At 41.6% G+C, this 27879-nt stretch overlaps 1 protein-coding gene across 9 annotated transcripts in view; it reads left to right on the top strand.

Annotated features, from left to right (window-relative positions):
• PCNT (pericentrin) overlaps positions 1–27879 on the top strand; it is a 241299-nt gene that overhangs the window by 150262 nt on the left and 63158 nt on the right. For 5 of the 9 annotated variants that reach the window (XM_037912953.2, XM_037912949.2, XM_037912947.2 and 2 more), the window contains 7 exons: positions 1893–1931; positions 6219–6448; positions 6817–6936; positions 7410–7430; positions 10282–10509; positions 18794–18964; positions 20707–20856. In XM_037912953.2, the coding sequence (XP_037768881.1) occupies positions 1893–1931; positions 6219–6448; positions 6817–6936; positions 7410–7430; positions 10282–10509; positions 18794–18964; positions 20707–20856 (959 nt within the window). The remainder of the gene's footprint in view (positions 1–1892; positions 1932–6218; positions 6449–6816; positions 6937–7409; positions 7431–10281; positions 10510–18793; positions 18965–20706; positions 20857–27879) is intronic. The other 4 variants (XM_037912951.2, XM_043525813.1, XM_037912948.2 and 1 more) reach the window with 3 other exon arrangements.

The following is a 27879-nucleotide window of genomic DNA, read 5'->3' as shown; positions in this document are numbered from 1 at the left end:
CTAAAAGTGATACTGAATGGAAGGGGATGTAACTGATAATTAAGATCTGTTAACTAAAATGTTAGTTAACTGATAGAGCATAGGCAAGATAGAAAGGGAAAGAAGTAGATCTGTGTCACTAGGGGCTTATCTACACTACCTACCGGATCGGCGGGCAATGATCGATCCAGCGTGGGTTGATTTATCACGTCTCATATAGAACGAGGAGCGCAAGCGGAGTCTATGGGAGAGCATCAGCTGTCCACTTACCGCAATGAAGACACCGCGGTGAGTAGATCTAAGTATGTCGACTTCAGATAAACTATTCACGTAGCTGAAGTTGCGTATCTTAGATCGACCCCGTGCGGTAGTGTAGACAAGCTCTGGAACACCACTGCAATACCAAGGAAATGGACTGAAAATGAAGGAAGTAGTTAAATATCTTGGATAAGGCTAAAATAATTAAAGATGCAAGATAAATTGTAATGGGCATCTGCTGTAAACTCCCTACAGACTAGAATTCAGAGAGTCAAAACCCTGGGGCAAGCAATCTAGGAGGGACAACTAGGAGGAGGCTTTAATGATCTGGACTCTAGACAGCTGTTTGCTGACAGCAGGGGAATGTAGAGTCTCAGGACTACAGGGTTCAATTTCAGGCATGCTTTAGACCCTTCTGTCCCAATTATCCACCCTCCCCTCAAAAGCCCTGTTCCTCTCTGCTCCTGTCTGCCTCCTGAACCTTCAGGCTCTGCACCTCTCCTCTTCTACTTCTTTTTACCACCTGCCCCCTCCCCCCTCTGCTCCTATCCAACCCCTTGTTCTGGCTCCTGCCTTTCTCCTCCTATGCTATTCCTATCCACCACTCCAACCTCTGTCTCTTGACACCTACCCCTTCTGCTCCTGTCCATCCCCTCCATCTCCTGTCTCCCTCTGCCCTGTCCCCATGGTTCTTCCTTTCTCTCTGGCTCCTGCAACCCCACATTCCTCTCACAGGATGATGCCATCAAAAATCTTGATGTTTTGTCTCTATTTGCTGATATGGAGGCACTGTATCAAAATCTCAGAAATGGTATTAGCATGAGGAAAGATAATTATATCCTTCAGAAGAAAATCTAAGTCTTGAGTAGTGAAAATAACCTGTGGTGGCTGTGACACTAACTTGTTCCACTTGTAGACTCCGCAGGCCTCTGCTGAGCTCTCACTATTCGTCTTGGTCTTAGGTTGAGCAAGCAATGGACTGATTACAACATAAGGTCCACCAGAATATTTGCCCCGACCAGTGCTTCTAGAAGGGGGGGAGAGATAGAGAAAGGAGAAACAGTTTTTTCTGCCATGTATAGGATGACTGAGTTTCAAACGTCCACAGAGGGACACACAGTAATCATATCAGGACACATGGATGTTGTTTTGGGATCTTTATGTTGCCAGGTGGTTATGGCTTTGGGTCATGTGTCCCACTGGAAATAATGCAATGTCAGGATATCACTGTACAGTTATTTTAGGGTCTCTGAAGTGCTTTTCAGTGATGGAATTAGTACTCTAGCTCTACACAATTTTTGGTGCGACTGATTTAGAGGTTAAAGGAGCCCTGAGCACTTAGCAAAAAAAAAAGTAAGAAACAAATGAAGCTTGGGGGAAGAATTGCGAAATGAAAGAATTCAATAGATACAGGACCTCAGTAAAGAGATGGCCAGGTGCCTGGCAAAATTGTACCCAAAATGAGCTATATAAGAACAGTAGTGCATGGTCAGCATATATGATTAGCAACTACTTCTCCACATTGAGACAGGTTACCTTTAGGAATGCTACAAAGTCTGGCATTATCCCTATCTTGTTTTAAACTCATTAGTGATATGGAAGATGGAATGAATCAAAATGTCCTATTTTTGTCTTGTACGTGTTTCTATTCATAGGAGTTCCTGTTGCTAATGTAGCACAAAAGGAAGATTCAGGTTTGTAACAGAGTGTGACTTCATGAGAAATTATGTGAATTAATTAATGACTTTGAATTTAATCTAACAAAGAGGAATAGTACTTCAGAACTATGCCCGGTAAATTATTAGTAATACATCCTCCACATTATTAATAATGTGGACATGTTTAAGACATTACTTTCACAATTTAACAAAAATCACTAAACTTGAATTATGTAAAAAAACTTAATTAATCAATATTTATTAAATGATATCAGTCTGCTGATGTCCGTCTTAAATTCCATAGTGCAATTATAAGCAACCAAAATCATTGTTTTGAGTAGACAAAAATGTTTTATAAAATGCTATAAGGTTCTAATGGTGTGGAACTGGGTTTCTTAGAGGGTAAATGTATTTTTAAAATGTAGCAACACCAAGTGCAGGAGATCTAGAGATGGTGAATGAAAGAGAACTGAAGGAACTGGAAGAAGGATTGTGGGAGCAGAATGGAGAGAGAGTAGGAATGGGGAGGAGGAGAAGAGGAGAAAGATAAGAATGGACTAAAGGGAAGGATGAGTTCTCTTGAAAGAAAATATAGGGGAAATTGGTAGAGAAGGAAAAATGAATCTGAAGGGAAATAGGGAAAAAAAGATCAGGCTTCTCAGAGGAAGGAATGAACAGAAAAATAAGGGAGACAAATGGTTTTAAATGACTATTGAAGTCTAATGCTAAAATAAATGCAAACAAAAGTTTTGCTTTTATATGCAAATGAGAAATTTTGAGCTAGCTTGAAAATGCAGCCATAACGCTTTCTCTATACATGGTTGTGTGCGTAATACACATATGGCTCTGATAGATTAACAGGAGCAATGCTTTTCTTCTGAGAAGCCCCAAAATGTATGTCCTTGGATACTCGTGCATGCTAGGATGGCTCTAGGCTTGTGCGGGAAGGACATGAGCTGGAGGACTGCATTTTTCAGGTAACTGAGGTGGGATTATCTGGCCAGATCACAGTCTAGGATATAGGGAGAGAGCAGTGCTGAGCTGTCTCCAACTGCTGCAGCTCCATTCCTCTTGTTTGTCCAGCTCCCACATATGTCTTCTAGCTCTCTCTCAAATGCTACTATGGGATTGTATACACTGCAGGAAAAAACCCTGCAGCAGTGCGTCTCAGAGGCCGGGTCTACAGGCATGGGCTTGCACTACGGTGCTAAAAGTAGCCATGTGGAGGATCCCACTTGGGCTCTGAAACCCACCCTCACCAGGTTTCAGAGCCTGAGCTCCAGCTGGAACAGGAACCTTTACATGGCTATTTTTAGCATAAGCCATGTGAGGCTGAGCTCAGACTCTCTCCTGCAGGACCTTTTTTTTTTTTTGCGCAGTGTAGACTTACCCTCACATGCCAACTAGGCCCTTGTCCTTAAATCTTACCCTGTCGCATGATTGAGAATCTGGCTGTGGTATGTAACAGGACTGGGTTTTGAAATTCACCATATAGTTAAACTCCAGCTATTGTAGAAGTTAACTGTTAAAGGCCTAACAAATTACTTATTACTAAGGGTGCGAAGCTAGAACATTTCCTTTTTTATTTTTTCTAATTGAACAAATCAAATTTTTTAACATTTAAAATAGTACTCTTCCTCTTGTGTGGAATTATTGTTTGCAGTGCCGGGTATTTGTATAAAAATCATACTGGATTTAACGTAAATGTGTTTTATTATTATTTTTGGACGAGCCAACAAAGCTGCATTATGTTGATGTGAAAAATGAGCTTCCTAATGGAATCTACCATAGCATTTTCTAATGTGATTTTTGAGTCACCCGAGAAGGATTGCATGACTTGAGCTAGTACTGATAAAACAATATCAATTTGATTCTCTACTCAGAGTCAAATCAGTGACCTGACAATCTGTTAGTGTTACCCTTAATTATATATCTATATGTTTTGAGAATCAGACTCTTCTGTAACATCAAAAGGAGAGAAAAATAAGACCGACAAAGCAGAGTACAGTTACTGATATTGCATTAATACACAATCAGATATTAAGTTTTGGCAACAAATTTCCCATTCTACATAGAGTTTATGGGCCTAATTAGATTCCATACAGACACTGGCTTTTTTGAATAGGAGGTAGGTGGTAAGAATTTTTTTAAATTTCAAATTCTCATTTAAGCAGTTTTTTTTGTTTCACAGATGGCAGTAAAACTCGTTTTGAAGCTAAAAAGCCTCCACTAATCATCAGTTAAAATATATAGTTCATTCTCCATTGTTACTCACAATTTGGTGGGGATAAAATTGCTGTGTCCACCAGTTTTTTCAAACTCTTCCTTGAGAAGTATGAATCTGATATTTGGGGACTGAAATTTGTCTGTTTTTCATTTAAATCTATTTCAAAACTCTATTGTGAGCACTTACAAATCTGAAAACAGTTAAAAGGTTGACACAACACTATCTACTGAATCCTCTTGCCGCAGTGAATTTCTAGATGTTGGTAATTGTAGGGGTGTGTGGCCCTCCTTCACTGTCAATCTCTGAGGGAGGCCACCCCTCTTTGCTGTCACCCCCCTGGAGTAGTAGTCTATCAAAGCGGGAAAGTTAGCAGTCTCGTGGGCTCAACCCTCAGTTGGGAGAGAGCGAATAATTCTGGGGTCCCAAGCCCGTAGACAAGGCAGGCCCCCAACCAGTCTAGGATTCCAGCCCTCAAGCGGGGTACTGTAGTTAGGGACAGTTCAGGGGCCCAGGCCTTTGGGCAGGTCGGGGTGCCTTGCAATCTAGTGCTCTGGCCCCTTCGGGCAAGGGCGAGCACCACCTACAGTCTATGGGGTTCAGGCCAGGGATTAAGCACCCAGCAAACCGTCCGGGGCACCAGCATGGGTTAAGCACCCAGCAAACAGTCTAGGGGCTCTGTCAGAGGTGAACGCCCTTCAGTCTGTCGTCCTGGGTCTGGTGGGCGACAAACAAACGCAGGCCTCTTGGTCTAAGGAGGGGGAGTACTGCCAGCCCAAGGGTGGGTTGGCAGCGGGGGATGCGGGCCCTCCCAACTCCACGGTGTCCCAGCCCCAGGCCCTAACAGCGACAGAATGGTCTGCCACTGGGTCAGCGGGGAATCAACCGGCAACACTCTGACTGTCTCTCTGGTGACCCCACAGCCAGATGGTCGTCTGGTTCCCCTGGCTGCTTCCTATACTCCCCCTCACATGTACCTGAACCCCAGAGTTGTCCTCAGTCTCCTCAGGGTATACTGCCAGCGACAATCCCAGCAGCTCCTTAGCGTCAGGCATGTCTGGCAAACCTGGCCCCTGGGAAGTGTCCTCAGGGCAGCAGAAGTCTTCTGCAGGCTGCAGTTCCAGCAGTGAGCTGAGCTGGAAGCATGTGCCTCCCTCGGCGGCTCCTCTTCAACTGAGCTACAGGGCCCACCTTTTATGCTTCCTGTTCCTGACCTGCCCCTCTGTTTCTGGCATGGTGGCGTCGACTTCCTTGTTCCGCCCACCTGGTATCGCTGCCAATCTCGGAGGGAGGCCACACCTCTTTGCTACAGTAAGGAAAAGAAAAGGAGTACTAGTGGCACCTTAGAGACTAACCAATTTATTTGAGCATAAGCTTTCGTTAGCTACAGCTCACTTCATCGGATGCATTCAGTGGAAAATGCATCTGATGAAGTGAGCTGTAGCTCACGAAAGCTTATGCTCAAATAAATTGGTTAGTCTCTAAGGTGCCACTAGTACTCCTTTTCTTTTTGCGAATACAGACTAACATGGCTGCTTCTCTGAAACCTGTCAGTAAGGAAAAGCTTTCTTGGCAAATAATGAGGATACAAATTGCACATTTGAAAGGCAGAATAATAGTTCTTTCACCACCCTCCTTTTAAGTATAATACATTTAAAAGTTAGACCTCCTGATTCTCATCTTTGTGTTCAGGTTACTTACAACTGATAAGTGTTAGAATTTAATTTGATGTTTTCCAAAAAGCCTTTATGTTTGGATCCTCCAAACAGTATATCCTGTTCGTTGAAAGCTCAATTTGTAGCCATAGATTGGTCTTGGTTAATCAAGTAATCATGAACTGTGACTTATTTCCACTGGACATTGCTGATATTGCATATGTAATTATTTTGTTGTCTGTGGGGAAGATTTTCAAAGACACAGTAGGGGAGTTGGGTGCCTCTTTTTATGTATTTGAAAATTTCCCCTTTGGTACTGACATGTGTTGTAGCTCTGTGTGTATGTGTGTGTGTATTATATGCATAAAATATAATTTTAAACAACATTTGATTTGCATATTTCTTGACTGACTGACTGACTTTCTTACTATTGTGTGTGTTTAGGTTTACTAAAGGAAGTAGAATTTTTAGCAAAAGAGAAGTTAGAACTGCAGTGCCAGGCAGAGAAAGACCATTCCAGCTTGCGCTCTCAGATGAAGATTTTGGAAGTGGAACTTGAAGAACAGATGGATCAAAATCAGAAGTTGGCAAAGAAGTCATTGGAGGTTACTGATTTAAGGCAGCAAATTCAAGTCCTTGAAAAACAGCTTAGAAGTCAACGACAGTTCATGGATGTAAGCAAGCTCAACACCCAATTTCTGCAGCTTTGGAGAGGAAAAACACTTCCTCCTATTTTGTGATCAGTCTCTTCCAGGATAGTTTTGGTTTTATCAAAAATAAGACCTTTGTGTTTCTCTTTGTAAAAACCAAGGATGGATGTTTGTTTTTAAAAATTTCCTGATCAGTAGGAGTCTGGAGAGTAGCTTTTTCTTTCCATGTTTCTTCTGTTCATTTGTTTTGTAAATTGAAATAATAATCTCCTGTTGTCCCTGTAAATTCTTACCTGGCTTCTAGAACTGCCAAGCAAATGCAGGAAAAAAGGAAAATGCAAACATCAGCTTCCTCATAGCAAAAATGAAAAACAATCTTTTTCATCTTACAGGAACAAGCTATAGAGCGAGAACATGAACGTGATGAGTTTCAGCAAGAAATTCAGAAACTAGAAGATCAGTTAAAACTGTCAGGAAAATCCCAGACTTGTGGAGAGCCCAGACAATATGGGGTAGGTAAAACCACAGGTAGTGACTGTGTATGTTTTAGTTTATTATATTTATTTAGTAAATATCCAAATGTAAATCCACTTTTGGCAATCTGTTGTTGCTTTGTTTGCTGAATATCTCACTTTGTATTAATCATTTACTCAAGTATTTTAGGAAATCCAGAGTACTGAATTAATCAACTTTTTCTTAAAACTGGCTGAAGTACAATTTTGGTGGCATGAGTGGTGGCGCATGTCTTAATTTTGGTTTTGTTAGCGAGATTGCAGGAAATGGTATGTTTGAATGTGTGTATTACAGTAAAGTGTTGCCAACATATCAGGTTGATTTGATTTAGAGAGAGCAAAATACTGACACTAAAAATTATGGCATCTGGCCTTTTTTCTTTTTTTTTTTTCAGATGCTTGTTAGTTTGATATTCAATTTAAAAGTTTAATTTTTGTTTTGTTTTTTTCTCTCACATAAATGAACATTACAGATCTTTGAATTGACTCTCCAGGTATGGAAAAATAGCATGAGCATCCCCATGCCCGTTCTCCCTTCCCCCTCAATTTCTTCTGCTTATTCAGATCTGCTTTGCTTGTTTGCCTTCCTCAAATGTAAAATCTGCTTCAGACTGATTTACATGTGGGGGTTCATGTTTAGCTTTGTAGAACTCTGACGTTGGAAAAAATGATTTGTATTTAACTTTCTGTTTCTAACTACTTCACTTTTCTGGCTTTATTGATCAAATGCATCCTCATGTAATTGCTCTTGTAAAACAATTTTTTGTTCTAATGCATACTGTTAAAAGAAAACATAAACTTTTGGGAAATAAGTAGCATGGAATCATTTTCCCTATGCCTCAGCTATCCGGTTCTATTTGTGGCATCACTTTTCACATATTTTGTGTTTATATGGTTGTTACATGTTACTAACTTTATTTCTAACTCTTCATCTGTATCAAGTCTGTAGAATTCTAAACCTTTAAATGTCATATGGTAGAAGAATAAACCCATTATAAACAATTAAACTCTCAGGACAGTGGAGTTTTCCAGACAAATCATATGTCAGGGTCGTTGTATAAGGTCCCAAAGTTAATGTAGCTCTATTTCCTGTTTATCATCTTAGGCCTGGTCTACACTGGCGGGGGGTAGTGGTGCAACCTAAGTTATGTAGCTTCAGCCACGTGAATAACGTAGCTGAAGTCGACGTACTTAGATCTACTGCTGACGCTCCCCCATCAACTCCGCCTGTGCCTCTCACTCCAGTGGAGTACAGGAGTCGATGGGAGAGCGCTCGGGAGTTGATTTAGATGCGATAAATCAACCCCCGCTGGACTGATTGCTGCCCACTGATCCGGCGGGTAGTATAGACATACCCTTAGGAGTTCTAGCTGTTTCATTCTCCCTTTACCTGTGCATAGTGTTCGAGACAGAATGCTGATATGTTGATATATTTAGAAAATCTTGTCAACAGGTATATAAACTGTTTTATAAACATATTTCAGCAAAGGGTAGAGGAAAGTTTAAGGTGACCAGTCCAAGGAAGCTTAAATCATATATTTGTTTAAAGTTTGTAGGTCAAATAACTTGTTTAGTTTAAGCTGATTTTGTGTGGCTTGGGTATCCCCCCTTCAAAGACAAGTAGAAGCCAGACCAGAAACATAAGTCTTGAGTAATCATAAGATCATAAAAGATCATAAAAGGAAATCATAAAAAGAAATGAATCTGGGTTGTGTTCAAAATGACAAGCATTCTAGTAGCAGCTTGAAAATGTCCTTGTTTACTGTCAAAGACGTTAGATTAAGTTTTTGAACAGCCTTTTACTCACTAATAAAACAGCACATGTAGAGATGAGGAAAGAATGATACGTTTAAAAATTAGCTTATATTTGCTGTTCTGAACATTTGCAACCTAATTAAAAAAATGTTCATTGTGTAGTGGATTACTTTTGACTTCCTAAGGAAGAGCATCAGGATTGAATGCAAAAGTATGAGAGAGGGTGAGAAATTAAGCTGAATTAATTAATATGTGGTTAATCTGAAGTGAGTTTTGTGGTCAGTACCAGATCAAAGTGCAAGGAACTAGATAGTTGCTATGCAGTTACTTGGAAGTAAACATGTGGCTGCAGGTCAGTAAATATATAGCACATATGCACTGTGATTGGCTGAGACAATTCCGCTACAGTACAATGGCCTGAAGTTCTTGTTCTGTGAACATAATCACTGTAACAGATCCACACTTGCCCACTTTCTCACCCTCTAAAATAGGGGAATATCTAATAGGGCTATTTTGTGAAAAAAAAGAAATGCCAGGTGGTGATCAGAACCACCATCTCAGGGTTTGGGGTTAGAGTGAAGGTTGTGGAAGTGTGTGTTCCCTTATTGCCAGCATCATAACAATGGAGCTATTGGAACATAGCATTTAAAAAGAAATTTATAGTTTAAGAACGATGTGCCTCAGAAAAAGAGGTCTCCTAACCTAGGGGTCCCCAAACTTTTTACCTCTCGTTCCCCTTTTCCCCCGTCCACGTGCCCCCTGGAGCTGGGGCTGGGGCTGTGGCTTCGGGGTGGGGACGGGACGACACAGACTGGGGTAAGAGGGCCGAGGCCGGGGCCACAGCTGCGGGCGGGGCCAGGGCTAGGAGCAGAGCTGGGTGGTGCTCCCTGTCCAAACCCCGTGGGGGCTGTGCTGCGCCCAAACCGCGCCCTCTGAATGTTCTTCTGTGCCCCCATATAGGGGCGCACCCCACAGCTTAGGGACCTCTGTCCTAAACTCTTGTGTATTGATGAATTAACCAAATCGTTTTGACCAAATTTTTGTAACATAATCAGCCCTAGAGAAAGTGTTGCTATTTTTTGCAAATGTTATTCAAAAGCTTTTCTGTAAGATTAAAACAGGTTTACGTTATGATTGATCCTTGAGTAATAGCTTATGGAACATAAAGGAGATATGCAAAAACTAAATAATCCTAGTTGGGCCCATACACAATTCAGAGTGAAACCTAATAATTTGTTTTTTATTCTTAACAGATCCATAGTACTTCCATTTTCAGGGCCTTTTGTTATATTAATGCGCTGCTGTTTTTCTAGATTGCTGTAAATAGTAAGCTAATACATTTATGGCTTTTTAAAAGGTACCATCTTCAGAGAGCAAGATTTACAGGTGGCTCATTTTACCTTTTTTATTTTAGTTTTGCTTTCAGTTGGTATCTGATAACTAATGCTGACTCATATGAAATTCTGGGGCTGCCAATAATAATGTATTTTTAGGATTAGCCACAGAGTGAATATTTCCTTTCTGTAGAAATATTTAATATGTCTTTGTTTGTTTGTTGCATCTATGTAATATATTTGTCTTGTTGTGTAGATAGAGTCTTTGCAAGCAGAAATAAAAGACAAAACAGATGATTTCAATAAACTGTTGTTAGAAAAGGAGCAGAAATACCAGGAAGTTACAGTTCGAGATAAAGAAATAGAGGAGCAAACAGCGCAGATTAGAGAGCTGGAGCACACCAATACTGAGGCCTCAAAGACTGTCAGCCGTTTGGAACAAGAACTGCAAAAAATGAAGAAAAGGGAAACTGAACTAACACAAGTAATACTTTTAAAGATTTTTTTTTAAGTGGGATGTACTAGTGGAGGGTAATTTAGGGATTATAGCTGACAATTCCATATGGGATTTTTAACTAGTCAAGTTATGCCAGGCCCTGGCCTTACTTTGCCAGGGAGAAATGGATATAGATTTCCAGTGTCTGTTCTTCCATCAGACCTGAAGAACAGCTCTGTGTAGCTTGAATGCTTGTCTGTTTCACCAACAGAAATAGGTCCAATAAAATATATTTACCTCACCCACCTTGTCTCTTCCATCAGATGTCACTTACTGTCTTGTATCAATGGCAAGTATTACAGTGGTAATTTGGAACAAATTTTTGCTTTGAGAACTGAAAAAAACCAGTATTTGCAAAGAACATTTTTGGCAGTCACAAGAAATGTATTGGGTAGTATATTCTCCTTTTGTTCCTACAGGTGCTAGAGAAGGTGCTACTAAATACTACATCATAATGCCTAACTCGTATACAGCCTGTTCCTCAGCAGATCTCATGTGGTTTTACTTTGAAAAATGCTATGTAAAATTAGTATTACTGAAGTCAACATCTTTTTGCAATGTGTATTCAGAGCCATGTCTACTTACTTTAGACCCAGAGATTTTACTGCTTTTGCTACTGTTAGCTCTTCAGAGCCAGCCACAGCTCAGAGAGATTGTGAGCTGACCGTAATGTTCCATTTTGTAGATCATCAATAGAAGCCACCACCTCCAGCCAACTGACCTAGCACATAACAGGACATTAAACGGGTCTACCAGACATGCATTTCAAGCATGCTGTTGTATGGTGGTGACACCTGGACCACTTGCAGCTGGCAGGAAAGAAAGCTAAACACCTTCCACACTTGATATCTTTCATAGAGTCATAGACGATTAGGGTTGGAAAAGACCTCAGGAGGTCATCTAGTCCAACCCTCTGCTCAAAGCAAGGCCAAACCCAACTAAATCATCCCAGCCAGGGTTTATCAAGCCAGGCCTTAAAAAGCTCTAAGGATGGAGATTCCACCACCTTCCTAGGTAACCCATTCCAGTGCTTCACCACCCTCCTAGTGAAATAGTGTTTCCTCATATCCAACCTAGACCTCCCCCACTGCAACTTGAGACCACTGCTCCTTGTTCTGTCATCTGCCACCACTGAGAACAGCCGAGCTCCATCCTCTTTAGAACCCCCCTTCAGGTAGTTGAAGGCTGCTATCAAATCCCCCCTCACTCTTCTGCAGACTAAATAACCCCAGTTCCCCCAGCCTCTCCTCATAAGTCTTGTGTCCCAGCCCCCTGATCGTTTTTGTTGCCCTCTGCTGGATTCTCTCCAATTTGTCTACATCCTTTCTGTAGTGTGGGGCCCAAAACTCGACACAATACTCCAGGTGCGGCTTCACTAGTGCCAAATAGAGGGGAATAATCACTTCCCTTGATCTGCTGGCAACGCTCCTGCTAATGCAGCCCAGTGTGCCATTAGCTTTCTTGGCAACAAGGGAACACTGCTGACTCATATCCAGCTTTTCGTCCACTTTTCTGCAGAACTGCTGCTTAACCAGTCGGTCCCCAGCCTGTAGCCGTGCATGGGATTCTTCCGTTGTAAGTGCAGGACTCTGCACTTGTCCTTGTTGAACCTCATCAGATTTCTTTTGGCCCAATCCTCCAATTTGTCTAGGTCACTCTGGACCCTATCCCAACCCTCCAGCATATCTAGCTCTTCCCCCAGCTTTGTGTCATCTGCAACTTGCTGAGGGTGGAATCCATCCCATCCTCCAGGTCATTAATAAAAATGTTGAACAAAACCGGCCCCAGTACCGACCTCTGGGGCACTCCGCTTGGTACTGGCTGCCAACTAGACATCGAGCCGTTGACCACTACCCATTGAACCCGACAATCTGGCCAGCTTTCTATCCACCTTATAGTCCATTTGTCCAATCCATAATTTTTTAACTTGCTGGCAAGAATACTCTGGGAGACTATACAAAAGCTTTGCTAAAGTCAAGCTATATCCCGTCCACTGCTTTCCTCATATCCACAGAGCCAATTATCTCATCATAGAAGGCAATAAGGTTGGTCAGGCATGACTTGCCCTTGGTAAATCCATGTTGACTGTTCCTGATTACCTTCCTCTCCTCCAAGTGTTTCAAAATGGTTTCTTCGAGGACCTGCTTCATGATTTTTCCAGGGACTGAGGTGAGGCTGACGGGTCTGTAGTTCCCCAGGTTCTCCTTCTTCCCTTTTTTAAAGATGGGCACTATATTTGTCTTTTTCCAATCCTCCAGTACCTCCCCCGATCGCCACGAGTTTTCAAAGGTAATGGTTCTGCAATTCCCTCAGCACCCTCAGATGCATTAGATTTGGACCCATGGACTTGTGCATGTCCAGCTTTTCTAAATAGTCCTTAACCTGTTCTTTTCACCACCGAGGGCTGCTCACCTCCTTCCCATACTGTGTTGCCCAGGACTGCAGTCTGGGAGCTGCTCTTGTCTGTGAAGACCGAGGCAAAAAAAGCATTGAGTACTTCGGCATTTTCCACATCATCGGAACTAGGTTGCCTCCCCCATTCATTTAGGGTCCCACGCTTTCCCTGACCTTTTTCTTGTTGCTAACGTACCTGTAGAAACCCTTCTTGTTACTCTTCACATCCCTTGCTAGCTGCAACTCCAGTTGCGTTTTGGACGTCCTGATTACACCCCTGCATGCTCAGGCAATGTTTTTGGTCTCCTCCCTAGTCATCTGTCCAAATTTCCACTTCTTGTAAGCTTCCTTTTTGTGTTTAATTTCACCGAAGATTTCACTGTTAAGCCAAGCTGGTTGCCTGCCATATTTGCTATTCTTTCTGCACATCGGGATGGTTTGTTCTTGTGCCCTAAATAAGGCGTCTTTAAAATACAGCCAACTTTCCTGGACTCCTTTCCCCCTCATATTAGCCTCCCAGGGGATCCTGCCCATCAGTTCCCCAAGGGAGTCAAAATCTGTTTTACTGAAGTCCAGGGTCCATATTTTTCTACTCTCCTTTCTTCCTTTTGTGAGGATCCTGAACTCAATATCTCATGGTCACTGCTGCCCAGGTTGCCACCCACTTCTACTTCCCCTACCAATTCTTCCCTGTTTGTAAGCAGCAGGTCAAGAGGAGAACGGCCCCTGGTTGGTTCCTCCAGTAGTTGCACCAGGAAGTTGTCCCCAACATTCTCCAAAAACTTCCTGGATTGTCTGTGCACTGCTGTATTGCTCTCCCAGCAGATGTCAGGGTGATTGAAGTCCCCCATGAACCAGGGCCTGTGATCTGGAAACTTCAGTTAATTGTCCGAAGAAAGTCTCGTCTACCTCATCCTCCTGGTGTGGTGGTCTATAGCACACGCCCACCATGCCATCACCCTTGTGGCTCTCGCTTCTAAACTTAACCCAAAGACTCTCAACAGGCTTTTCTCCAGTTTCATACATTTGCTGTATTCTAAATATCAAATGGGAAACCAAAGTTCCTGACATCAAAGTAGTTGAGAAGGCAAAATGGCCAAGTCTAATCACTGTTCTCAAACACAGACAGGTCCATTGTCTTGATCTGAATTAGATGGACAGGTTCCAAAGGATGGAGAACTTGCAGATGCTCCAAGACCACTGGGCCGACCTAAACTGAGGTTCAAGGACATTTGAAAGAGAGACTTGAAAACTTTCAATATCGACATTACAAACTGGGAAGATGCAGCTAGCAACATGCTATGCTGGAGGCCTGCACTGCACCAGAGAGTTAGAGGCTGAAGAGAGGTGATGGGGAGAGAGAGAGAGAAAAGTGAAGAGGAAACCTCAGCAGGCCTCAAGAGCTAGTAGTGCCCTGGGTTCATCTTCTGGCCCTGCGCTTTATGCCTGCATTATCTGTGGCAAGGACGGTCACTCAAGAATTAGACTTTGAAGCCACTTGCTAAGCTGCAGCGTGACACACAGTAACTGAACTGCTTTGGCAAACACATCATCGTCTTTCAAGATTGACAGTTGCCATTCTAATAGAAGTGTTTACTAAGTTGCGTCAAACCTCCAAGTTACCTCCCCTGTCTTCCTAGTTCAAGTGCCCCAACTGTTCCCTAGTTAGTGCCAAAACCTCATCTTATCGCGGACAACTTTCTGCAATGGAGTTAAATATATAGTCAATGCAAATGTGTGGCGACTTCAAAATAGAAAAATTGGGAGCAGCAGAAAATAAATTGAATTTAATAGATAATTAAGCAATACCACTTGATTTTGTTCATTTTTAATTTAAATCAGTTTAAAAAATCCCTCTTTTCATTCACCTGAAGCTGCTGTAGACTTTCTGGTGTGCTCCACTGGAGTGTTGCAGAAATCAGGTGGCCTTCCCACAGAATTTGGGTCCAGCTTGCCAGAGAACAGTGAAGCCTTGGTGATGCCACTAAATGTCATTTGGGGCTACCTGTAACAAGTGGAATGAAAAGCTCTCAAATACTAGCTTTTCATTAAATGTTTCTTTTTGATCCGTGTGAAACATGAAGCGTCCTGCTGGTAGTCTGAATGACTTGGGTTGGAGTGACCAATTTACTGCAACATGCTTTAGTGTCTTAGATGGTCCAAAATGTCCTTTAACTTAAGATTTTACTAGAGGGATTGATATCTATGCCTCTGAAGTAATATTTAACTTCAGAAAATAGCTTGCTAGTTGTAATAATTGTACAGACACATTTCCATAAAGCTGTTTCATCAGCTGAAACACACTCCTAGATCTGCTGTCAAAATGATCGTATATCGTTTACCTTGTGCACAAAGAATATATTTCTTTCTCACTGGAGATTGCACATCTATTTGTGTGTTCTGTGCACACGCAGAATAGTATGCATTGTAGAAATTGGAGAGCAGGCCTCATAAGTCGTGTGTGTAGAAAGAATACATTTGAATTTGAGAAGCAGGTCCCCTTTATTTAAAACGTAGGACTAGAACTACACCTATGTGTATACAAGAATAGTTTTTACAAATGTTATACTCTGCATAAATGTATTGTTTGGCCTTTAACTAGATCACCATGGCAATAATAGAATGTTATGAGAAACCTAATCTTAAATATGGAATCGTGCTAATTAAGACACTATAGTAACCTTATTATCCAATGAGTAGGAAGAACTTTTAAGGCATATAATTTATATTCCAAAGGAATCTGTTGCACATTAGTGGTGGAGACTTTTTGCCAGTGATCAAGATAAACTTCAAACTGATACGTATATAATTTCTTACTTTAGAGTTCTTACACATGGGCTAAAACATGGGCATACCTAGAACTAAAGTTGAATTGTTTTCTCTCCTTCTGTAGTATGTCATTAGGGAGATTGAGGAGTAGTTTATCATACTTGTGACATGGACTTTGTGGAATGGCATGAAGATTTTTGGGTTTCACCAGATGAGAGAAATCCATTACCACACTAGGTGTCCGACCCAAACCCCTTTCATGCCCTAGTTACCAAGTAATACTTATGTAGTTAATTAGGAAATCTTTTCTTGTATCATGCTCTCCCCTTCCCACCTTACCAGTTATGTCAGTTGTAGGCGACGACATCTTGATGCCTCATTTATCTTTGTTCTATAACTGCATGCATTCTTTTTTATGACTCCTACATGCATGGAATGCTCTTCCTGAACTGGTCTGCATGCCAGTGGGAACTATTGGATGTTGAGAAGTTGAAAATTGGGACAATTATTTATGCACCTGCATAAAGACTCAAGAATTTATCTTTAGATGCCTGTTTTTAGAAATCTTGACTATACTATGAGCATATTATCATGTATTATAGTGTAAAATGTTGTTAAACAACTTTGCATATCACATTTTGTGTGGACTTGTTCCTTGGTAGGATCTGAATAATTTTCTTCAGTTTCTTCTGGTTCTTGAAGCTTTTTAGAATGAGGAAAGACAGCCTCATAATGTTACTTTTATTATTATAGTTTTTATCAAATTATGTAAAGAAATTAATGTCGCTCCTTTGTTAGAACTACATGTATCGAGGCACTGGTACACTAGATCTGTAAGAGAGGGAATGGGCTTGCTCAGTTGAAGACAGAGTGCCTCCATCTGAAGTCTCCTTTTCAGTTTCCCTTGTAACATATATTGAATATAAATGGTATCTGATGGTAGTTCTGGAACCTGTAATCCCTAATGAAAATACCTTTGCCTGAGAAGAATAATTGAGAGAGAACCAGATCAAGGCTAAAAGGAAAACTCCAAGAAAAAAAACAAGTCCAGAAAAAGTCTACTGTAGCTTGTCAACCTGACTGATATAGCAAAAACAATCTAATACTTTGTTAAAAGGGGTTTGTTGTGTTGTCATTTCAGCTACTAACTTAAGATTTATTGACATTACAATTTACGTTGTTCTCCCATAGGCTCATTTAAACTTTCAAAGTCAGCTATACCTGGAAAAATAACCTCCGTTTCTTAAAGCCACTTCACCTCTGAAAATAAAAGTGCTACCCACAATAAATGGAGTAGTGGAGCACAGATGCAACTGTGGCTAGAAGAATAACCTCTTTTAGGGTAGTCAAAAATTGAGTTGTCTAGTACTGTAGAAGGTATTGAAACATATTTAAATCAGCAGGTCCAGATAACTTATAAGAGTTTTAAATGAGCTGGCTGAGGAGCTCACTGTAATGTTGATTTTCAATCAGTCTTGGTGCATTGGGGAAGTTCCCTAAGACTGGAAGAAAGCTAATGTTACCAATTTTAAAAAAGGATAAATGGGTAATTATAGACCTGTCAACCTGACATCCATCCTGGGCAAGATAATGGATAAGGAACTCAATAACTAAATAAAGGCGGTTAATGTAAGTAATGTAAATCAACATGGGTTTATGGGAAATAGATCCTGTCAAACTAATTTGATATTTTTTTTATGAGATTACAAGTTTGGTAGATAAAGGTAATAGTGATGATGTTATATTTTAGACTTCTGTAAGACATTTGACGTACCACACAACATTTTGATGAAAAAACTATAATGATATTAAAATTAACCTGGCACCCATTAAATGGATTAAAAACTGGATAAATAGTGGGTCTCAAAATGTAATTTTAAACAGGGAATCATCCTGAAGCGGGTGTGTTTCCAGTGGGGTCTCACATGGATCAGTTCTTGGCCCTACTCTATTTAATATTTTTATCAGTGACCTGTAATAAAGCATAAAATCATCATTGATAAAGTTTGCAAATGACACACACATTGGGGGAGTGATGAAGAGGGCAGGTGACTGTTTCAGAACCATCTGTATAGCTAGGTAAACTGGGTGGCAGCACACACTATGTGTTTTAATACAACTAAATGTAAATATGTACATCTAGGAACAAAGAATGTAGGCCATACTTAGAATATTGGGGACTCTATCCTGGGAAGCAGTGACTGAAAAAGATTGGGGGATTGTGGTGGATAATCAACAGAACGTGAGCTCCTGATATGACACTGTGACCAAAAGAGCTAATGCAATCCCGGTATCCATTAAGAGGGGAATCTTGAGAAGGAGCAGGGAGGTTATTTTACTTGAGTATTTAGCACTGTGGCACTGGTTGACTGCTGCTGGAATACTATGCCCAGTTCTAGTGTCCACAATTCAAGAAGGATGTTGACAAATTGGAGAGCGTTTAGAGAAGAGGCACAAGAATGATTAAAAGATGAGAAAAGATTATGATCGACTTAGAGTTCAATCTATTTAACTCAACAAAGAAAAGATTAAGGAATGATGTAATTATCACTGATAAGTATCTACATGAGGAACAAATATTTAATAATGGACTTTTCAATCTAGCAGAGAAAGGTCCATGATCCAGTGGCTGGAAACTAGACAAATTCAGACTGGAAATAAGGTATAATTTTTTAATGGTAAGAATAATTAACAGTTAGAACAATTTACCCAGGGTTGTGGTGGATTTTCTATCACTAACCATTTTTAAGACAAGATTGGATGGTTCCCTTAAAGATATCCTAGGAATTAATTTGGGGAATTTCTATGGCCTGTGTTGCACAGGAAGTGAGACTAGATATGCACAATGGTTGCTTCTGGCCTTGGAACCTATAAACCACTGAGGGCAAAATTTTCAAAACAGACTCAGGTTGGCTTTTAAATGTACTTAGTTACATTTTTGGATGTATATCTAGACACCACTTTTTAATTTATATGTTTTTAAAGATCTGTTTGGTTATGTGCTTTTCACTGTAGCGTTTTTAGAAGATAAAGTATTTTTGACAGGTTTGTTGTCTCTAAATATGTATGTGTAATAATTGTTCTTAACGCTAAAATCCATGTTTTGCAGGATAAAGAGGCATTGCAACAGCAGCAGTACAATAATTTGATCCAGATCTCTGCCCTGCAGTCTAAACTGGATGAAGCCAGGCACAGAGTACCTACTGAAGGCAGTTCTGATCATGGGCTAAAGGAACAGTTACAGGCAGAGCAGGAGGCACTCCTAATGAAAGAGAGAGAGGTAAATCTGAAACTAACATTTCAGTTGATATATCTAGAATCTGAGAATAAAAAAAACTTTTTATGTAAAATTATGTCTGAGAATTTAATCCATTAAAAATCAGGAAATTCATAATTCTTACATCAACTGTACCTCACTGGGCATATCTCCATTTTTGTTATTTTACTGTTTCTGTATGTTCCTGACCTTGATTGTCATTAATGATCACTGGACCAAGAATTAGGCCTAACCTCAACAATCTAAATTATGCCTCCTTTTTGGTGATCACATTTTACTCTCTCCTTCCTCCCCCCAACTTTTGTTTGGCTGTATATTGCCTAATTTGGAAGGCAAGCACTTTTGGACAGGGCTACTCAGGCATTGAACCTCTATTCAGGTCTCTCCCTGCAGTTTCTCAGTTCCACAATTCATTGCAGAAAATGCCCAATACTATGCTTGGAAGCCAGAGTAGCATAACTCTGGTGATAAGTCACTGAGCCTCTCTGTGCCTCAGTTCCCCATCCTTAAAAATGGGCTGATAATGTTTCCCTACTGGGCACAGGTGCTGAGGATAAATAAATTAAAAAATTGCGGAGTGCTTTGAAATCTGCTGAGGAAAAGCACTACATAAGAAACAGGCTTTATTATTATATAAGCTATTCTTATCACAAAATGAATGCATTTTGCTTTACAGTACAAAAAAATTGCCTGTCCAATGTGCCAGACACCAATATAGCACTTTTAAAATAACCATCTTAAAAGGTTTCTAAGGTTTTTGGGTCTCTAACTTGAAAATGGCTCACTTCTTCAAATTTTTCATGTTTCAATATGCTTAAAATCCCATGCATAAGCTAATTTTTCACAAACAAACCTATTAGCATGTGTCATTCCTTCTTGGTTTCATATCTAAAATGTTTTATCATGGCATTGTCTTTAAAATGTGTAGCTACCAAAGCACTCTTTGATTGTTTAAATTCTTACTTGAGGATTTCGATAGGAAAATTTCATATGTAAGCACACTTCATACAGGAAAACTTGGTCTATATGGACAGTTTGGAATGGTAATACTTTGAAAATGAATGAGAGTTCTGCTTCACGTTATATGCTGAATGGCCCACTATCTCCCAATTTCACAGTGCCACTCCTCCCCATAGACCAAACCAAGTCTTGGTCTGTGTTCACTCCATGCCCCCCAACAGGCCCAACTAGTGTGTTGCTTTTGACATCCTCATAGATTCCAAGACCAGAATGGACGATTGTCATAATCTAGTCTGACCTTCTGTATAACACAGGCCATAGAATGTCCCCAAAGTCATTCCTAGAGCATATAGACATCTATAAAGACAGTTACAAAGTTTAGAAGCTCAACAGGAACAGGTCATAGAGTGCTTCTGAGCTCAGTGTTGATCCTTGCCAAGTTTGTAGGCTCTTGAATGATGGATAAGTATGTAGTAGAAGAATCCTCATTTTACAGATGGAAAGGTGAAGTCAAGGGTTAAGTGACTTACACACAATGACTGTGCTAGTTTCCAAACTGAGATTAGAATTTGGAAGTTTAATCCCAGTCTGGATGTTAGGACACTGGATTCTTCCTCTCCCTTTTGTCTCTAATACTATATTTACGTGTGTTCTATTTAGACAATTTTGTAGCAATGGAATTGGCTGTAGTTATTTATTCTCCATAAAGTAATGTGAAGAACCAATGTAACCAATTTTTGTTTAAATAAAGGCGCCTATCAAAACGATGTTTTTCTGTGTTTTAGATCCTGAGTTTGTTAGAGCAACTAGAACAGTTTAAAGAGAACTTAATCAATAAAAATGAGGAAATCTTGCGGCTGAACTTGCAGTTAGAGATGCAAAAAAACCTTACCACTGGCATTGGCCAGCTTCAAATAGAGAATGCTCATCTGAAGGTATGTTGAACCATTTAACTTTACCTTAACTACAGTAAAACCTGCCTTAGAGACCACTTGTCATGAGCAACTTCTTGGAAAGGCCACGGAACGTCACCGCTCTCCGGTGTACAAACCTTTGAAGAGAGACCACCTCTTACAAAAGACCACTTTTGCTAACTTCCGTGAGTGGTTGCTCTCAGCAGGTTTTACTGTCGTTCTTTAGAGATGCTTGTCTTTGCAGGATTCAGTGTTTTATAACCTTTTTTGGTTTAATAATTTTAGTAACTTTTGTATCTAGTTTGCCTCTAGTTTTAAAAGGAATCTCCTGTTGCAGGCACTAGGGGGTATTCTCAAAGCTGGATGAAGGCACTGGTAATCTAGGACTGTGCATAGGGCCCCTCAGCTCTTGGAGTCATGCAATTACATCTGAATCTCACTTTTTTTTTAAAGCTAAGTTTCCAGTACTCATGGTTACAAAGAAAAGCTTGCAAATGTGACTTGAATGTAACCAATGTAATGACAAGAGTCAGATATTAAGTGGTGGCTCTTCATATCAAGTAGGTTATGAAGTCAACCTACAGAAAATAATGCAGGTGCGTGATAAATTTAATTTTAGGGTGCCACTCACGGATATTAAAAGGCTGAGTGGTACAGTCAATGTAGAAGGTATCTCAGTTCTGGCAGTTGAGAGACGTTGTATGGAAGTCAGACAAGGCCTAAGTCATTTGATATAATAGAGCTTTTAGTTAAATTTGTGCTTTTAAATAGGAATGCATACAGCCTTGGCTGACAGATCTGGGTCTTTTAACTCAAACAATGGAGGCTCATCAACCTCTGTTTGTGGCCCAGCCACCGCTACAAGGGTCTAGAGTAGGTTACATTACACCAGTGGTTTATGCATCAATAACCACATTGTGTCAGCAAGTGATAGATTTCAGTGTCTCCTGGTTTTCTTGGTTAGCATAATATAAGCTACAGAGTGTGGGAAATGGAGGGAACATGAAAATACTAGTATGTGGCACAGTACAATCCACACTATCTCCCAATATTCTGAAGAAATCCTTAGTTTCATGGTTTCACAGGGTAAATCATTTATTATATAGCTTCATGGTATTCATGGTAGCTTCAGGAAGCTGGCAAGACAAGTCTTTCAGAAGCTGTTTGGTTTTTCTTCTTCAGTGGAGAAGCGTGGATTAACAGCTGAGTCTATAAAAGCAACACTTTTTGAGCAAGTTGCACAGAAGAACATCTGACTCCAAGTGACGTGCCAATGTGTGAAACTGTTTTCAGAGGGTAGAAATACAGTTTACTACCAAAAGTTATATTTCTAACTATCAGAGGAGTGAAGTTTTGGAATAGCCTTGCAAGGGAAGCAGTGGGGGCAAAAGATCTGTCTGGCTTTAAGATTGAACTCAATAAGTTTATGGAGGAGATGGTATGATGGGATAACATGATTTTGGTAATTAATTGATCTTTAAATATTCATGGTAAATAGGCATAATGGCCTGTGATGGGATCTTAGATGGGGTGGGATCTGAGTTACCCAGGAAAGAATTTTCTGTAGTATCTGGCTGATGAATCTTGCCCATATGTTCAGGGTTTAGCTGATCGCCATATTTGGGTTCAGGAAGGATTTTTCCTCCAGGGCAGATTGGAAGAGGCCCTGGAGGTTTTTCGCCTTCCTCTGTAGCATGGGGCACGGGTCACTTGCTGGAGGATTCTCTGCACCTTGAAGTCTTTAAACCACGATTTGAGGACTTCAATAGCTCAGACATAGGTGAGGTTTTTCGCAGGAATGGGTGGGTGAGATTCCTGCGTTGTGCAGGAGGTCAGACTAGATGATCATAATGGTCCCTTCTGACCTTAGTATCTATGAAGTTTCACTTAGAATTCTGTATTGATTCATGATTCAGAGACACATCCATAGCATTATGATTACCAGATCTAGAATACCTGGGATGGAAATGAAAGAATGCAAGTGTCTGCTGTGACGGGTTGGATCACAGAAACCCCCTTGGGGCTGCCAACTGATGTGCCAAGACTACTTCTGCCCCTGCTTTCCCTGCCAGCTTGGGATTCCAGAACCCCTAGCTTGGATGTGCCAGACAAGCTTACTGGCCACAAACACAGACCCAGGTCTGAACCACATCCCACAAACTGCAAGCTTAACTGAAAGCAACTTAAGAAGCGGTCTTGTCTTTAACATTCAGGTGCCGAACTCTCGATGGGGTCCAAACCCCAAATAAATCCGTTTTACCCTGTATAAAGCTTATACAGGGTAAACTCATAAATTGTTTGCCCTCTATAACACTGATAGAGAGATATGCACAGCTGTTTGCCACCCCTCCCCGCCCTCTGGGTTAAATAATAAGTAAAAAGTGATTTTATTAAATACAGAAAGTAGAATTTAAGTGGTTCCAAGTAGTAACAGATAGAACAAAGTGAATTACCAAGCAAAATAAAACAAAACACACAAGTCTATGCCTAATACAGTAAGAAAACTGAATACAGATATAACCTCACCCTCAGAGGTGTTCCAGTAAGCTTCCTTTTACAGACCTGTCTCCTTCTAGTCTGGGTCCAGCAATCACTCTCATCCTTTTGTTCCAGTTTCTCTCAGATATCCTTGGGGGTGGAGAGGCTATCTCTTGAACCAGCTGAAGACAAAATGGAGGGGTCTCCCAGGGATTTAAATAGACTTTCTCTTGTGGGTGGATACCCCTCCCTTCCCCTGTGTAGAATTCCAGCTACAAGAGGAGTTTTGGAGTCACATGTGCAAGTCACATGTCCATGCATGACTCAGAACTTACAGGCAGCAGCCATGGTTCACATGCTACCTTGAATGTCCTCATGTAGACTTCTTATGTGGATTTGAGCCTTCCAAGATCCATTGTCCGTTAAGTAGTTCTTGATTGGGCACTTAACTTACAAATTCCTTTCTAAAGAAGCTGACCAAATGCCTTACTAAGGCTATTTAAAATCAAACAAGTATACAGCCAGTATTCATAACTTCGAATACCACGACACACACATACAAATAGGATGAATATATTCAATAGATTGTAACCTTTACATAGATATGATACATGGCATGTGTAGCATAAAACATATTCCACTTATGTCATATATACATTCATAAGTATATTTCCATAAAGTCTTATGGGGTGCAACATCACATCTCCGTTCCTTATCCTGTCATTAGTTTTGGACTCCAAGAATTACCTGGGTGATCTGCTGCCATTGTTCTTCTGGACGCATTGTTAGTGACTGCAAATTCAGAAAGGCACAATGACTATTCACAGTTCTTGGGGGGTGGAACTGACGCTATGGCTCTGATCCCACAATGAGCTCTGCATGGGCACAGGTTTTCACTGCAGAATCATGTTCTTTCTTGGTATACCAGTTCTTCTTTGAGTACTGTCCCTGTGGGTCTCCACTTTAGGTGTCAGTGCATCTTGGTGCCGTCGATCGGAGCTTTTTGGTAGCAGTGTCTGGTCAGGGCTCTGCTGGTGCCTCATGTAGGATGTGCACACCCGATCCCTTCAGTTCCTTCTCAACCATCCTTGGCTTGAGACGGAGTCTGTTAGTGGTGTCACTACAAACTTTAAAATAGGATTAGAGATGTTAGCTGAGTTTACCCTTGTTTAGTCACAATTTATTACTTTTTTTAGTGTAGTTAGTTAGCTAAATTTAGTTGGGGGACAGGAGGGAACTGCTTGTGTCCCACAATTTTAAACAGAGACATCTCAGCTATGCCTGGCTCCCCAGGTTTTAAAAGGTGCACTTCTTGCAAAGATGCAATACCAATCTCTGATGGACACTTCCTTTGTGTCCAGTGCTTAGGTGAATTGCACATACCACAGAAGTGCGCTCAGTGCAACAATCTGAAGGCTAGGGCAAGGAGAGAGAGGGATCTTTAACTCAAACTCATTTTAATGGAGAAATCCCTAACTCCTACATCGGACTCCAGATCGACCATGACAAGGGACTTTCCGGGCACAACCTCTGTTGACAGACTAAGTGGCACCTCCTCTGTAAAATCAAGGAAATGGGCCACATCTTCACCGAGCCGAGAACCGATAAAAAAAAGAAATGGTCTCTGGAGAGATCTCTGCCAATGGTGCCGATCTTATTCAGAGTAAGCACCTTTGATGCACTGGGCATTTCCGGCACTGTCTGCTCCGGGACCTCTGCTGGCAGGATGAAGGAGTCGAGTGGCAGGCACAAAACGGCTGCCTCCTCCATGGCACCGACTACCTGTGCAAAGGGCTAGGTACCACAACCTCTACCACATGTGATGGCCCCCCCTCCAGCACCAAGTTGATCGGCACTGAACGCGGAACCGCCAAAACTGGTGATTGCGGCACCTAGGAAGGCTACGCACAAAAGATCCACATCAACCTCACTTCTACGTAAGGAGGCAGCACAGAAAGATATGGCACTGCATATGTTGGCACCGATCCCTCTAATACAGACATCTACATGCAAGCGTCATCTGCATCCTAATCTCCACTGCTCGGCACCACTTGCTCGCTGGTACCAGTGGCACCAGGCCAACCTGATTCTCCCATTGCTCCACCTTTCTCGAGTGATGAGGATGACGATGCAGAGGAAGCAGTCTTCTCTTCAGGACACTCCTCCCCAACAGGCACTGAACCTCATTATAGACCCAAGGAACAGAGCACCAGGGACCTGCCACTGTGGCTCGCTAACCCCTGGATGTGCCCTCCCATGCCATTTCCCATTCAATGGCCACAATGGGATCCATGGGCAGCCTATAGGTCTCAATTCCACGGACCTCCCTCTTCCCACAGGAAGCCCATATGCTCTGCACCAACGTCAGTACCCAAATCCTCTGAGATAAGAGAGGAAGGGGAGGAAGAGAGGGATGACACTACGGAACATGAGGCGTCCCCAGAGCACAACTTCTCTTCTTCTCTTGACAAAGCAGTTATGCCCCCACCTCCTGCTACTACAGATGACTTTAAACAATTTCAGGAGCTATTCCAATGGGTGGCTCAGAATCAGAACATTCCTCTTGAAGAGATACCAGAGACACATACCAACACCTTAAGATCCTACACACTTCCTCTACGTCAAAGATTGCATTGCCCATGAATGACGCCTTGCTGGAACTCGCAGACACGGTGTGGCAAACTCCTGCCACCATTCCCCCAACCAATAAATGTATGGACAGGAAATACCATGTACCAAACAAAGGAATGGATTTCTTGTTCTCACACCCACAACCCAACTCCTTAGTAGTGGAGGCGGTTAACCAACAGGACAAACAACCTCAATTCAAGTCCACACCCCCGGACAAGGATTGGAAGAGATTGGACCTCCAGGGGTGCAAAGTTTACACTTCAGCAACTCTCCAGTTCCACACAGCAAACGTTACAGCATTACTCTCAAACTATGACCATGACAGTTACACCAAATTGACGGATTTCGTACAGGAGGTCCCTGAGGAAAAAAGTGAACAATTTCGGGCCATTGTCAATGAAGGACAACTTATTGCTAGGACAGCACTCCAGGCATCCCTCAACATGGCAGACACAGCAGCATGCAAAACAGCAACAGCCATAGTCATGCGCAGAGTATCATGGCTTCATTCATCTGTCATCCCAAAAGAACTGCAATACAAGGCTGAAGACCTTCCCTCTGATAGGGACAAGCTCTTCTCCGCTAAGGCAGATGAGGTCTTCCACTCCATGAAGGACTCTAGAGCTCGGGATATACACGCCCTGCAACAGGAGACATAGATACCAACCATACAATCGAAACAGAGACGAGACGTTGCAGCACCAACAGAGACCGTATGATGGACAGGCACCTATTGAGACAAGAAGTACATTATCTTTTGCAAATAGGGGCAGTGGAACAAGTTCAACCGCAACACAAAGGGAAGGGATTTTATTCACATTATTTCCTGAATCAAAAGAAAAACGGGGGGTGGAGACCCATACTAGATCTCAGAAAACTCAACAAATTTGTCCGCACTCTCAGATTCAAAAGGGTCACCCTGAAGTCGATAATCCCTGTGCTGGAAGAGGGGGACTGGTTTTCAGCCCTCAACCTATAAGGTGCATATTTCCGTATTACCATTCATCCTGCTCACAGACCTTTCCTACGATTCACAGTGGGACAAGACCACTTCCAATATAGAGTACTACCACTGGGACTGTTGGTAGCTCCATAAGTCTTCACCAAAATACTAACGGTAGTAGCAGCTCATTTATGCAGACAGGGAATCTTGATATTCCCATATTTGGATGATTGCCTACTTAGAGGCACCACGTTGACAGAGACTGCATGAAGCACCCGGCAAACCATCTCTCTTTCACTCCCTGGGGCTTCAAATCAACTAAAAGAAATCTACCCTAATCCCAGTACAACAATTAGATTTCACAGGAGTGCACCTGGACTCAGTTGCGGCCAAAGCATCACTGCCGCTGACCCGATTCACAGCAATTACTTCCATCATATCGGTGGTCTCAGACTGCCCGTGGGCGTCTGCACGAACCTGCCTACAACTCTTGGGACGCAAGGCAGCCACCACTTTCATTGTCAAACACACCAGGCTACACATGCGATGCCTTCAAAGATGGCTGAGCTTGGTATATGTTCCACAAAAATAGCCTAAACAAAAGAATCACACAAACCCCAAAGGTTTACATTCACTACAATGGTGGACAAACCCAACAAATGTTTGCTGTGGCTCCCATTTCAATAGGATGCGCCATCCATACCAAATCACAATAGATGCCTCACTGATGGGATGGGGTTCTCACCTAAACCAACATACCACCCAGGGCAAATGGTCCTCCACAGGAACACATCTACACATAAACCTACTCTAATTACGCACAGTCCAAAATGCATGCCTCCATTTCCTCCTCCTTATAGGAGACAAAACAATTAAGGATCCTGACAGACAACATTGAGTGTATGTTCTATATCACCTGCCAGGTTGGAGCACGTTCCCACTCCTTATGCACAGAGGCCTTAAAACTATGGAACTGGTGCATAAAACACAAC

The sequence above is a fragment of the Chelonia mydas genome, chromosome 11 (genome assembly GCF_015237465.2).
Source record: "Chelonia mydas isolate rCheMyd1 chromosome 11, rCheMyd1.pri.v2, whole genome shotgun sequence".
In the NCBI taxonomy this organism is placed as follows: domain Eukaryota; kingdom Metazoa; phylum Chordata; order Testudines; family Cheloniidae; genus Chelonia; species Chelonia mydas.
The sequence above is the reverse complement of the archived record's forward strand: the minus strand, read 5'-3'. Positions and strand labels throughout refer to the sequence as shown.